Source organism: Rhinoderma darwinii, chromosome 5 (assembly GCF_050947455.1).
Source record: "Rhinoderma darwinii isolate aRhiDar2 chromosome 5, aRhiDar2.hap1, whole genome shotgun sequence".
NCBI lineage: Eukaryota > Metazoa > Chordata > Amphibia > Anura > Rhinodermatidae > Rhinoderma > Rhinoderma darwinii.
The window spans coordinates 340,217,270-340,231,708 of record NC_134691.1 but is presented as its reverse complement, the minus strand read 5'-3'; the positions used below and the strand labels follow the sequence as shown (position 1 = coordinate 340,231,708).

Here is a 14,439-nt window from a genome sequence, read left to right as displayed (position 1 = left end):
TGGGGGAATAAGCTGAACCTAGTCAAGAGGGAGGTGACATACCGTACGAGGAGACTAGGGGGGTTGTGTATGGTCAACCCTGTGGTATTCCTGGTTAATACCTTTGTAAAGATCAACATGTCAAACCTCTGGCAAGAGAGGGCTCCTCCGTGGGTAGTCTCCTGCAGGGGGTGGTTTCGGCCTTTCTTCCAGGAATGGGAGACAGGAGGGCAAGTGAAGGACCTTCGCACGCCGCATGGGCATCTTCCGGCTTACGCTACCGTGGTTCTGAAAACAATTCGCCGGTGGGGTCTGGGGATGTGGGAGATCAGGACTCTGTCAAGGAGGCTCCTTGACAACAGGGTTCTGTTGACCCATTTCCAGAAGCCCCTGGCGCTCAGGGACTGCCCAAGTCGGGATCTGGAGGTTGGTTTGAGGGTTTTAAATTCTAGTAGGATCCCTTTAAAGTTTTGGGACTTGGCTTGGCGTTGCTTCCATGGGAAACTGTATGTGAGGGACAACTTGAAACACAGGAACCCTGAGGAAAGGGGTTGTCCCCGGGAGGAGTGTGGCGGCGTGCTGGAAAGCATGGAGCACTTCCTGCTTCATTGTCCCCTCAATACAGGGGTCTACAGCAGGGTGGGTGCCTCCATTGGTTGGCCTGGTCTGACCGGTCTCTCCTATGCGGAATGGGCCTATGGAACATTCAGACACCTGGGTGGTCGAGATCGGGGCACTTTATTCTTAGTCAGCTTAGCGGTCAGGTACGGCACGTGGAACGCACGGTGTTTTGTATCAACCAGACAAAAAACCCTCCCGGAGGAAGAGGTGGTGAGGAACATTCTCGGTGACCTGGGGAAGGTTCGTTCTTTGGAGTTCGAGAGACTGGGCACGAGTAGGGCCTCCATGCTTTGGAGGGGTTTTTCCTTCAGCGTGCCCTAGTCTAGTCGTCTCTATTCCTGGTGGGGGGCTAATGCTGTCACTGTAGCTTTTTGTTTTCTTTATAGTTGATGACTGATATAGGGCTTGCAGGTACCGAACCAGGGCCTTGTGGGTAGGATTTGTTAAGGATGTGTTATGTGTTATGTCAGGTAATGTATGCCATTGTACAGGCCGAGTCTTTACTTACTATATCTTGTAGAGTGTAGTATTTTTGTATAGATGTGAGGGGGTTAGGTGTTAGGTGGGGAGGGGGGAAAGGGGGGGAGGGGTGGTACAAATAATAAGAAAAAGCCGGGCCCGATCAAAGAGACATTGAAGGATGGACGATGGTGTCGGTCGGAGCTTAAAGGTACGGACTTTGGACTAGACATTGGTCTTGAATTGGGTATAATGTATATATTATATATATATATATATATGTATGTTCAGTATTGCTTTGTATATATTGTATATATTGGTTACTAATTGGTATTCATATTGCGGATTTGTGGTTAAGAAAAAGGGTGGAGGGAAAAAAAAAAAAAAAAAAAAAAAAATTTAAAAATGTAAAAAAAAATAAAAAAAATTCAAAATTATAAAAAAAAAAAAAAAAAAAAAAATAATTACAAAAAAAAAAAAAAAGGGGGGGTTATTTGCTGATTAGGCACATCTTCTGTTTTCTCATGTAGGAATTTCTCATTTTCCTTGGTTAATATAATTTGATGGGCACATGGACCGGTTAGGGTCAGTTTTTGGTTTTATTGTGGTTTAACAATTTTATTTATTTTTTAGACTGTTACTGATTTTGTTCCTTTTGAGGCGTCTGGATTGATTTGTGACTATGAGTTTTGTGTATTTGTATTTATACTGATGTGAGTGACGTGTGGATGATGAGTGATGTGTGGATGATGTGAGTTATAATACAGAAGACTGAGTGCTGGTAGGAATGTGATCTGGACCAGAGAGGAGGCGGCCGAGATTGATAATGTGTTTATAACTTGTTCATTTGGTGTTGGTTTTTGACCCGTGTATTGTATGTGCGGATTTATTGCATGTGTATGTTTGTTAACATTTATTAAAAAAGATGAGAAGTGGTACTGTGCAGTGTCCATATATACAGAATAATACAGATACTGAGAATTACACCCAGTATACAGGACAGGAGAAGTGGTACTGTGCAGTGTATATATATACAGAATAATACAGATACTGAGAATTACACCCAGTATACAGGACAGGAGAAGTGGTACTGTGCAGTGTCCATATATACAGAATAATACAGATACTGAGAATTACACCCAGTATACAGGACAGGAGCAATGGTACTGTGTAGTATTATATATATACAGAATAATACAGATACTGAGAATTACACCCAGTATACAGGACAGGAGAAGTAGTACTGTGCAGTGTATATACAGAATAATACAGATACTGAGAATTACACCCAGTATACAGGACAGGAGAAGGGGTGCTGTGCAGTGTCCATATATACAGAATAATACAGATACTGAGAATTACACCCAGTATACAGGTCAGGAGAAGTAGTACTATGCAGTGTATATACAGAATAATACAGATACTGAGAATTATACCCAGTATACAAGACAGGAGAAGTGGTACTGTGCAGTGTATATATATACAGAATAATACAGATACTGAGAATTACACCCAGTATACAGGACAGGAGAAGTGGTACTGTGCAGTGTCCATATATACAGAATAATACAGATACTGAGAATTACACCCAGTGTACAGGACAGGAGAAGTGGTACTGTGCAGTGTCCATATATACAGAATAATACAGATACAGAGAATTACACCCAGTATACAGGACAGGAGAAGTGGTACTGTGCAGTGTCCATATATACAGAATAATACAGATACTGAGAATTACACCCAGTATACAGGACAGGAGAAGTGGTACTGTGCAGTGTATATACAGAATAATACAGATACTGAGAATTATACCCAGTATACAAGACAGGAGAAGTGGTACTGTGCAGTGTATATACAGAATAATACAGATACTGAGAATTAGGGCAGATTCACACGAACGTTGCGTTTTTGCGCGCGCAAACAACGCGGCGTTTTGCGAGCGCAAAAACCATTTGACAGCTGCGTGTGTCATGCGTGTCTGATGCGCGGCTGCGTGATTTTCGCGCAGCCGGCATCATAGAGATGAGGCTTGTCAACGCCCGTCACTGTCCAAGGTGCTGAAAGAGCTAAATCTTTCAGCACCCACAGTGAATGCCGAACACAACAGCGAAAAACCTGTAAAAAAAAAAGCTAAAGTTCCTACTTACCGAGAACTTCCCGGCCGTTGCCTTGGTGACGCGTCCTTGGTGACGCGTCCATGGGACGCGCCTCTCTTGACATCGGGCCCCACCTCCCTGGATGACGCGGCAGTCCAAGTGACCGCTGCAGCCTGTGATTGGCTGCAGCCTGTGCTTGGCCTGTGATTGGCTGGAGCTGTCACTTGAACTGAAGTGTCATCCTGGGAGGTCGGACTGCAGGAAGGAGACAGGAGTAATCGGTAAGTTAGAACTTCGTATTTTTTTACAGGTTCATGTATTTTGGGATCGCAAGTCACTGTCCATGGTGCTGAAACAGTTTAACTCTTTCAGCACCATGCACAGTGAATGTCTCCCGACGTCGCGGACCGGAAATTTTTTTGCCGGGTTCGGCCAAAACGAGTTTGGCCGAACCCGGTGAAGTTAGCTTCGGTTGTCGGGGTTCACTCCGTTTGGATGCTTGGAAACAGAAAAGCACGTGGTGCTTTTCTGTTTCCATTCATCCTTTTGACAGCTCGTGCGCTGTTCGCACTGAAGTGCTTCCGTGCGACCTGCCTGGTTTTCACGCACCCATTGACTTCAATGGGTGCGTGATGCGTGAAATACGCAGAGTTATTGAACCTGTCGCGTATTTTGCGCAGCGAACAAACGCTGCGCAAAATACACGGACTGTGTGTACTGCCCCATAGACTTCTATAGGGCATTGCGTGCCGCGCGAAAACCACGCGCCCTACACGCTGCCAAATCACGCTCGTGTGAATCCCCCCTTACACCCAGTATACAGGACAGGAGAAGTGGTACTGTGCAGTGTCCATATATACAGAATAATACAGATACTGAGAATTACACCCAGTATACAGGACAGGAGAAGTGGTACTGTGCAGCGTATATATATATACAGAATAATACAGATACTGAGAATTACACCCAGTATACAGGACAGGAGAAGTGGTACTGTGCAGTGTATATATATACAGAATAATACAGATACTGAGAATTACACCCAGTATACAGGACAGGAGAAGTGGTACTGTGCAGTGTATATACGGAATAATACAGATACTGAGAATTACACCCAGTATACAGGACAGGAGAAGTGGTACTGTGCAGTGTCCATATATACAGAATAATACAGATACTGAGAATTACACCCAGTATACAGGACAGGAGAAGTGGTACTGTGCAGTGTATATATATACAGAATAATACAGATACTGAGAATTACACCCAGTATACAGGACAGGAGAAGTGGTACCGTGCAGTGTATATATACAGAATAATACAGATACTGAGAATTACACCCAGTATACAAGACAGGAGAAGTGGTACTGTGCAGTGTATATATATACAGAATAATACAGATACTGAGAATTACACCCAGTATACAGGACAGGAGAAGTGGTACTGTGCAGTGTATATACGGAATAATACAGATACTGAGAATTACACCCAGTATACAGGACAGGAGAAGTGGTACTGTGCAGTGTCCATATATACAGAATAATACAGATACTGAGAATTACACCCAGTATACAGGACAGGAGAAGTGGTACTGTGCAGTGTATATATATACAGAATAATACAGATACTGAGAATTACACCCAGTATACAGGACAGGAGAAGTGGTACCGTGCAGTGTATATATACAGAATAATACAGATACTGAGAATTACACCCAGTATACAGGACAGGAGAAGTGGTACCGTGCAGTGTATATATATATTTAGATAATGAGAACAGACATTTAGCCATTCTTTCTTGACTTAATCCTTTTTCTGTGCTGACATCCGTGGCATAGTCCTGTGGTCCAGCTGGTCACCCTTCACCAGCAAACTACATGTACTGGTGTCTGCTGGTCATCTAGTAACTATACAGGTATAACTTGTTTGCTGCAGTGTGCAGCCAGCAGGTGGCGATGCAGAGTCAGTTCATGTGCAGTGTCTGGGCAGCAGATCTGTTATATACATCATCTGATAATGGAATCATGGGGGGCACATCTCATTATTGGGGACTCTCCAGGAGTATAACATGTATAGACATTTTGTATTATGACATACTATAATAAAATAATTCTAGAACGGTCACTGCTATGTAGTCCCCAGGGTTTACAAGATAAGCAGCTGAATGTGGGTGGGACTGCAGTGTGATTGACAGCTCTGATTTTAGGTCTGGTTATATCACTGCACACAGAGGATTGGATGAGTGGTATTGTGAATTACTGTTTAGCCTCCTTTCCTAATTGTATAATGAAAAGTTCTCCAACTTTCTAATACATGTTATCTTTCAATACTTCACCGTTCTCAAGATTTCTGCTTGCTTTCAGTAAGCGTTCTTGTTTACATTCAGAGACTGAAAATCTGTACTGACCTGATACTTCCCACAGCTGAGGATTTGTTACAGTTGTATTCAGTCTAGAAAATCCACTGTGAGCTAAACAGTTTGAACACCAGACTGATACGTTTTAACTGCACTGATACATTGTAACAAACGGAATCAAAAATGGTCACAGGGGAGAGATTTGTGCTGCTGATGTATTTATCTCACAGAGGATTGTTCAGACTGGGTTAAATTGTAACAAACCCTCAGCTGTGAGATGTATTGGGCCATTTTTTGTAAGTTAACACAGGACGTGCAGCTGAGAAAACCGATAGAGAAAATAGCAACTGGCGAGCGTCTACTGTCGCTCCGCTGCTGGCAGCCTCCATTATTTGTGTATGGGCGGCTGCCAGGATCTGTATGTTTATGTGTCTCCGGGCTGTTTACACGCGGCGGATTAAGGATTCTCTCTTCAGAATGGAAGGATCAGGGATTTCCAGCCTGGTCACATGTCCGGGGTCGCTGGACCCTCCCGTCACCTCACTGTGTGCGCAGGGATTTCTACTTGTTAAGAACCTTGTGTCTGGGATTAGGGGGGATTAAGGTCTCCCCCCCCCCCCCCCAGCGAGGATGAGCCCAGGATTATTCCAGTCTGTGCACTTTACTCTTGTCACCCAATAATGACAGGAAAGATCAATCCGACCCGTCAAAGCTGAGGAGAGCGCGGTGGCGGAACAATATCGACCCTCTGTATAAACTCCGTCATTCTAGGCAGGTGCGATGTCACAATCCTCCCATGTAATATTACACAACCGCACAGTGCTCCAGATACACTGCCTGCAGTCCTATGTAACACCACAGACAACACAGTGATAACTCTCTCAGTACAGATAATGTAGTAGAGGTTACCTGCAGTCCTATGTAACACCACAGATAACACAGTGATAACTCTCTTGAGTACAGATAATGTAGTAGATGTTACCTGCAGTCCTATGTAACACCACAGATAACACAGTGATAACTCTCTGATTACAGATAATGTAGTAGATGTTACCTGCAGTCCTATGTAACACCACAGATAACACAGTGATAACTCTCTGAGTACAGATAATGTAGTAGATGTTACCTGCAGTCCTATGTAACACCACAGATAACACAGTGATAACTCTCTCAGTACAGATAATGTAGTAGATGTTACCTGCAGTCCTATGTAACACCACAGATAACACAGTGATAACTCTATGATTACAGATAATGTAGTAGATGTCACCTGCAGTCCTATGTAACACCACAGATAACACAGTGATTACTCTCTGAGTACAGATAATGTAGTAGATGTTACCTGCAGTCCTATGTAACACCACAGATAACACAGTGATTACTCTCTGAGTACAGATAATGTAGTAGATGTTACCTGCAGTCCTATGTAACACCACAGATAACACAGTGATAACTCTCTGATTACAGATAATGTAGTAAATGTTACCTGCAGTCCTATGTAACACCACAGATAACACAGTGATAACTCTATGATTACAGATAATGTAGTAGATGTCACCTGCAGTCCTATGTAACACCACAGATAACAGTGATTACTCTCTGAGTACAGATAATGTAGTAGATGTTACCTGCAGTCCTATGTAACACCACAGATAACACAGTGATTACTCTCTGAGTACAGATAATGTAGTAGATGTTACCTGCAGTCCTATGTAACACCACAGATAACAGTGATAACTCTCTGAGTACAGATAATGTAGTAGATGTCACCTGCAGTCCTATGTAACACCACAGATAACACAGTGATAACTCTCTGAGTACAGATAATGTAGTATATGTTACCTGCAGTCCTATGTAACACCACAGATAACATACAGTGATAACTCTCTGAGTACAGATAATGTAGTAGATGTTACCTGCAGTCCTATGTAACACCACAGATAACACACAGTGATAACGCTGAGTACAGATAATGTAGTAGATGTTACCTGCAGTCCTATGTAACACCACAGATAACACACAGTGATAACTCTGAGTACAGATAATGTAGTAGATGTTACCTGCAGTCCTATGTAACACCACAGATAACACAGTGATAACTCTCTGAGTACAGATAATGTAGTATATGTTACCTGCAGTCCTATGTAACACCACAGATAACACAGTGATATCTCTCTGAGTACAGATAATGTAGTAGATGTTACCTGCAGTCCTATGTAACACCACAGATAACATACAGTGATAACTCTCTGAGTACAGATAATGTAGTAGTGTTACCTGCAGTCCTATGTAACACCACAGATAACACAGTGATAACTCTCTGGGTGCAGATAATGTAGTAGTGTCACCTGCAGTCCTATGTAACACCACAGATAACACAGTGATAACTCTCTGAGTACAGATAATGTAGTAGATGTCACCTGCAGTCCTATGTAACACCACAGATAACACAGTGATAACTCTGAGTACAGATAATGTAGTAGGTGTTACCTGCAGTCCTATGTAACACCACAGATAACAGTGATAACCCTCTGAGTACAGATAATGTAGTAGATGTTACCTGCAGTCCTATGTAACACCACAGATAACACAGTGATAACTCTCTGGGTGCAGATAATGTAGTAGTGTCACCTGCAGTCCTATGTAACACCACAGATAACACAGTGATAACTCTCTGAGTACAGATAATGTAGTAGATGTTACCTGCAGTCCTATGTAACACACAGATAACACAGTGATAACTCTCTGAGTACAGATAATGTAGTAGATGTTACCTGCAGTCCTATGTAACACCACAGATAACACAGTGATAACTCTCTGAGTACAGATAATGTAGTATATGTTACCTGCAGTCCTATGTAACACCACAGATAACATACAGTGATAACTCTCTGAGTACAGATAATGTAGAAGATGTTACCTGCAGTCCTATGTAACACAACAGATAACACAGCGATAACTCTCTGATTACAGATAATGTAGTAGATGTTACCTGCAGTCCTATGTAACACCACAGATAACACAGTGATAACTCTCTGATTACAGATAATGTAGTAGATGTTACCTGCAGTCCTATGTAACACCACAGATAACACAGTGATAACTCTCTGAGTACAGATAATGTAGATGTCACCTGCAGTCCTATGTAACACCACAGATCACACAGTGATAACTCCCTGAGTACAGATAATGTAGTAGTGTTACCTGCAGTCCTATGTAACACCACAGATAACACAGTGATAACTCTCTGGGTGCAGATAATGTAGTGTCACCTGCAGTCCTATGTAACACCACAGATAACACAGTGATAACTCTCTGAGTACAGATAATGTAGTAGGTGTTACCTGCAGTCCTATGTAACACCACAGATAACAGTGATAACCCTCTGAGTACAGATAATGTAGTAGATGTTACCTGCAGTCCTATGTAACACCACAGATATCAGTGATAACTCTCTGAGTACAGATAATGTAGTAGTGTTACCTGCAGTCCTATGTAACACTACAGATAACACAGTGATAACTCTCTGAGTACAGATAATGTAGTAGTGTTACCTGCAGTCCTATGTAACACCACAGATAACACAGTGATAACTCTCTGATTACAGATAATGTAGTAGATGTTACCTGCAGTCCTATGTAACACCACAGATAACACAGTGATAACTCTGAGTACAGATAATGTAGTAGGTGTTACCTGCAGTCCTATGTAACACCACAGATAACACAGTGATAACTCTCTGAGTACAGATAATGTAGTAGATGTTACCTGCAGTCCTATGTAACACCTCATATAACACAGTGATAACTTTCTGATTACAGATAATGTAGTAGATGTTTCCTGCAGTCCTATGTAACACCACATATAACACAGTGATAACTCCCTGAGTACAGATAATGTAGTAGATGTTACCTGCAGTCCTATGTAACACCACAGATAACACAGTGATAACTCTGAGTACAGATAATGTAGTAGTGTTACCTGCAGTCCTATGTAACACCACAGATAACACAGTGATAACTCTGAGTACAGATAATGTAGTAGTGTTACCTGCAGTCCTATGGAACACCACACATAGTGATTACTCTCTGAGTACAGATAATGTAGTAGATGTTACCTGCAGTCCTATGTAACACACAGATAACACAGTGATAACTCTCTGAGTACAGATAATGTAGTAGATGTTACCTGCAGTCCTATGTAACACCACAGATAACACAGTGATAACTCTCTGATTACAGATAATGTAGTAGATGTTACCTGCAGTCCTATGTAACACCACAGATAACACAGTGATAACTCTCTGAGTACAGATAATGTAGATGTCACCTGCAGTCCTATGTAACACCACAGATCACACAGTGATAACTCCCTGAGTACAGATAATGTAGTAGTGTTACCTGCAGTCCTATGTAACACCACAGATAACACAGTGATAACTCTCTGGGTGCAGATAATGTAGTGTCACCTGCAGTCCTATGTAACACCACAGATAACACAGTGATAACTCTCTGAGTACAGATAATGTAGTAGGTGTTACCTGCAGTCCTATGTAACACCACAGATAACAGTGATAACCCTCTGAGTACAGATAATGTAGTAGATGTTACCTGCAGTCCTATGTAACACCACAGATATCAGTGATAACTCTCTGAGTACAGATAATGTAGTAGTGTTACCTGCAGTCCTATGTAACACTACAGATAACACAGTGATAACTCTCTGAGTACAGATAATGTAGTAGTGTTACCTGCAGTCCTATGTAACACCACAGATAACACAGTGATAACTCTCTGATTACAGATAATGTAGTAGATGTTACCTGCAGTCCTATGTAACACCACAGATAACACAGTGATAACTCTCTGAGTACAGATAATGTAGATGTCACCTGCAGTCCTATGTAACACCACAGATAACACAGTGATAACTCTCTGAGTACAGATAATGTAGTAGTGTTACCTGCAGTCCTATGTAACACCACAGATAACACAGTGATAACTCTCTGAGTACAGATAATGTAGTAGATGTTACCTGCAGTCCTATGTAACACCTCATATAACACAGTGATAACTTTCTGATTACAGATAATGTAGTAGATGTTTCCTGCAGTCCTATGTAACACCACATATAACACAGTGATAACTCCCTGAGTACAGATAATGTAGTAGATGTTACCTGCAGTCCTATGTAACACCACAGATAACACAGTGATAACTCTGAGTACAGATAATGTAGTAGTGTTACCTGCAGTCCTATGTAACACCACAGATAACACAGTGATAACTCTGAGTACAGATAATGTAGTAGTGTTACCTGCAGTCCTATGGAACACCACACATAGTGATTACTCTCTGAGTACAGATAATGTAGTAGTGTTACCTGCAGTCCTATGTAACACCACAGATAACATAGTGATAACTCTCTGAGTACAGATAATGTAGTAGTGTTACCTGCAGTCCTATGTAACACCACATATAGTGATTACTCTCTGAGTACAGATAATGTAGTAGTGTTAGGCTTTGTTCACATCTGCGTTGGGGTCGCGTTCTGAAGTTCCGTCGGAGCTTTCCGTCAGAACGGGACCCTGAGCAGACAGAAACTGACACCGACGGAAACCAGAGGTTTCTGTTTCCATCACCATTGATTTCAAACTTGTCCTCTTCCCCGTCGTACTCTCACCAGTCCTCGTCTTTCCTGAGGGCCTGGAGATTGTTCTGTAACTTCACATTGGAAATTCTCTCTTTCCTGTGGGAGAATCTTTACCTGTCTCGTCTCCTCGCTCTTTCTATGGCTTCCGGGATCTGTCACAAGTCTCGGGCCGGGACACATTTGATGGTCACACAGGTAACGTCCTTGACCCTGAGGGCTGTGGAGGTCACTTATCTAGGGTTTTCCGTACGATACCCTACAATGATTAAACCCTCGTGTGTTATTGCGCTATATAGGATCACTGTGGGTGTAATATATCATTATGCAACAATCCACCTTGCTGACTGTTTCCATAAAAGAAGGTCCTATCATACTTCATATTTCTGTACTAGATATTGAGCAGTTTATGTTTGGACTTAATATGAGCCGCTTCTTAGCTACAGGGGGTGCGGATAATGGGTGACAACTCACACACTCCAGTGGAGAGATAAACTCTTCCCATCCCCCATACAGTTTTTTGGGGGGCCTCAGGTACATCTGCATCATCTTGGTTTTTTGGTTTGTAGCATTACTCCGCATAAAGCGGAGCTCCCCCATTATCAGCTATTATCAATGGGAGTAGCATTACACAACCCCTGTCTATAGGTACTATTGGGGCATATGGACATCATAGAGGTGGTACCCCCCTCTATGAGTCAGAACAGACAGTCGCTCTGGTGGACCCAGCCCGGTCATACATGGATGGCCATTGATTTGAATGGCCGCCATGTAATGCCGTATTAGGTTGAAAAAGCTTGACCCGCGGCAATCAACTGATCACCGGTAAAGGTCGCATTTTGGAAAGGGGTTGTTTTCTGCAGACTGCGCCTTTAAGTGCAACCCATTGAATCTGTGGTCTGTCTATGTAATGCACGGACATGATGGGTCCTCCAAAGTGAGAGAGAAACCCCTTCCTCTAGTTACTTGGAATATCCTTAGTTATTGTGCATTGTGGGAGGTCAGCTGACAGATATACAGTTAGATCACATGTCTGACAGCAGGGTGATGTCAAATCCCTGTCTGTTGCCAAGGGCGACCAGCAAAGTTTTGAAAATGAATACAGAAAGAAAGACACAAAATAGCTTTTTCTAGTTGTAGAGAGAGGGGGGTGGTTGTACTTAATTCCACTCTTTCCATAGATTATTTTGGGCTCAGACGGCCCCATCAGCGGACACTTCAGTGGGCTCAGGTTCTGATGTGATCATGGGGCGCGAGGAGGAACCTCACTTGGTGGGTACTTAAAGGTATTGTCCAGTATTGGCGAAACATGGCGGATTTCTTACAAAAACAACGTCACACGTCAGACTACAATACCACACACAACCCATGGACAGGAGTGGAGCTGTTTTTGGGAAAAAAAAAGCAGCCATGTTTTTCTAATCCTGGACAATCCCTTTAAATGAGTCTGAAGGGGTGGAGCCTGACAAAGATTTTTTTCTTTTTTAAATCCCTGTGTCAGGCTCCACCCCTTCTGAGCCTCCATAACACAATATCAGTTTTGACTGGAGTGTTTCTTTAAGACTAATAATGGTCCCTGCTAATATGTCTCCTCTACCTACAGGGGTATCCAATCTCCGCAAATAAAGCTTAATCGTTATATAATGAAAGTTTCTCCTTTTTTTTTTTTAAATAGAACTTTTAAATCAATTCCTTGTGGTTTTCAGGATTTTTTTTCTTGCTGTCAGTGGATGAAAATCCATCCTGGTCATGTGACGATAACGCAGGTGCAGGGTTTGTTTCAGCTACAGTTATCAGAGTTGAGCATCACCTGACCAGGACATGTTTTCAGTCTCAAAGTAAACAGTAAAAGATCCTATTCACTGACAGTAAACAGAGATCTTGATAACCATGAAGCAGTGATCCACTAAGTATATTAGAAAGTTTTGATTTTCCAGCCATGACGCTTTCATTTTCTGAAATCAGAAACCCCTTTAGGTAGTGGGGTGACCTGTCCAGCCCTGTAGACGTCCCGTGTCCCCCCTCCATGTAACGATGCCCCCCTGTCTGCAGGAAGCTGCTTCCTGTGCCTGGTAGACGTGGTGCCCGTGAAGAATGAGGATGGCGCCGTCATCATGTTTATCCTGAACTTTGAGGTGGTGATGGAGAAGGAACTTCTGACCTCCCCGACCAAGAACTCCAATCACCGGGTCCAGTCACATTGGTTCCCCCCAGGTATCTGCAGAGCTGAGGTTTATATCCCATGTCTCATGTGGATTCTTTATTGCACGAGACCTGCATATTCTGTCCCGTCTGTGACCTGCCCCTCGTGTCCCGTCTATAACCTGCCCCTCGTGTCCCGTCTATAACCTGCCCCTCGCGTCCCGTCTATAACCTGCCCCTCGTGTCCCGTCTGTGACCTGCCCCTCGGGTCCTGTATATATCCTGCCCCTCGCGTCCTGTTTATATCCTGCCCCTCGCGTCCCGTATATAACCTGCCCCTCGCGTCCCGTCTATAACCTGCCCCTCGTGTCCCATCTGTGACCTGCCCCTCGTGTCCCGTCTATAACCTGCCCCTCGTGTCCCGTCTGTGACCTGCCCCTCGCATCCCGTCTATAACCTGCCCCTCGCGTCCCGTCTATAACCTGCCCCTCGTGTCCCGTCTGTTACCTGCCCTTCGTGTCCCATCTATAACCTGCCCCTCACGTCCCGTATATATCCTGCCCCTCGCGTCCCGTATATATTCTTCCCCTCACGTCCCGTCTATAACCTGCCACTCACGTCCCGTCTATAACCTGCCCCTCGCAGCCCGTATATATAGTGCCCCTCGCGTCCCGTATATATCCTGCCCCTCACGTCCCGTATATAACCTGCCCCTCACGTCCCGTCTATAAGCTGCCCCTCGCAGCCCGTATATATCCTGCCCCTCGCGTCCCGTATATATCCTGCCCCTCGCAGCCCGTATATATCCTGCCCCTCGCGTCCCGTATATATCCTGCCCCTCGCGTCCCGTCTATAACCTGACCCTCACGTCCCGTATATATCCTGCCCCTCGCGTCCCGTCTATAACCTGCCCCTCGCGTCCCGTATCTAACCTGCCCCTCGCGTCCCGTATCTAACCTGCCCCTCGCTTCTTGTATATAAACTTCCCCTCGCGTCCCGTATATATCCTGCTCCTCGCGTCCCGTATATAACCTGCCCCTCGCGTCCCGTATATAACCTGCCCCTCGCAGCCCGTATATATCCTGCCCCTCGCGTCCCGTATATAACCTGCCCCTCACGTCCCGTATATAACCTGCCC

General features: G+C 43.8%; 1 protein-coding gene across 1 annotated transcript in view; it reads left to right on the top strand.

Annotated features, from left to right (window-relative positions):
- The window catches only part of LOC142652628 (voltage-gated inwardly rectifying potassium channel KCNH2-like), a 151,920-nt gene that overhangs the window by 129,316 nt on the left and 8,165 nt on the right, over positions 1 to 14,439 (top strand). Inside the window, exon 3 of the mRNA XM_075828284.1 lies at positions 13,212 to 13,373. Within this exon, the coding sequence (XP_075684399.1) occupies positions 13,212 to 13,373 (162 nt within the window). The remainder of the gene's footprint in view (positions 1 to 13,211; positions 13,374 to 14,439) is intronic.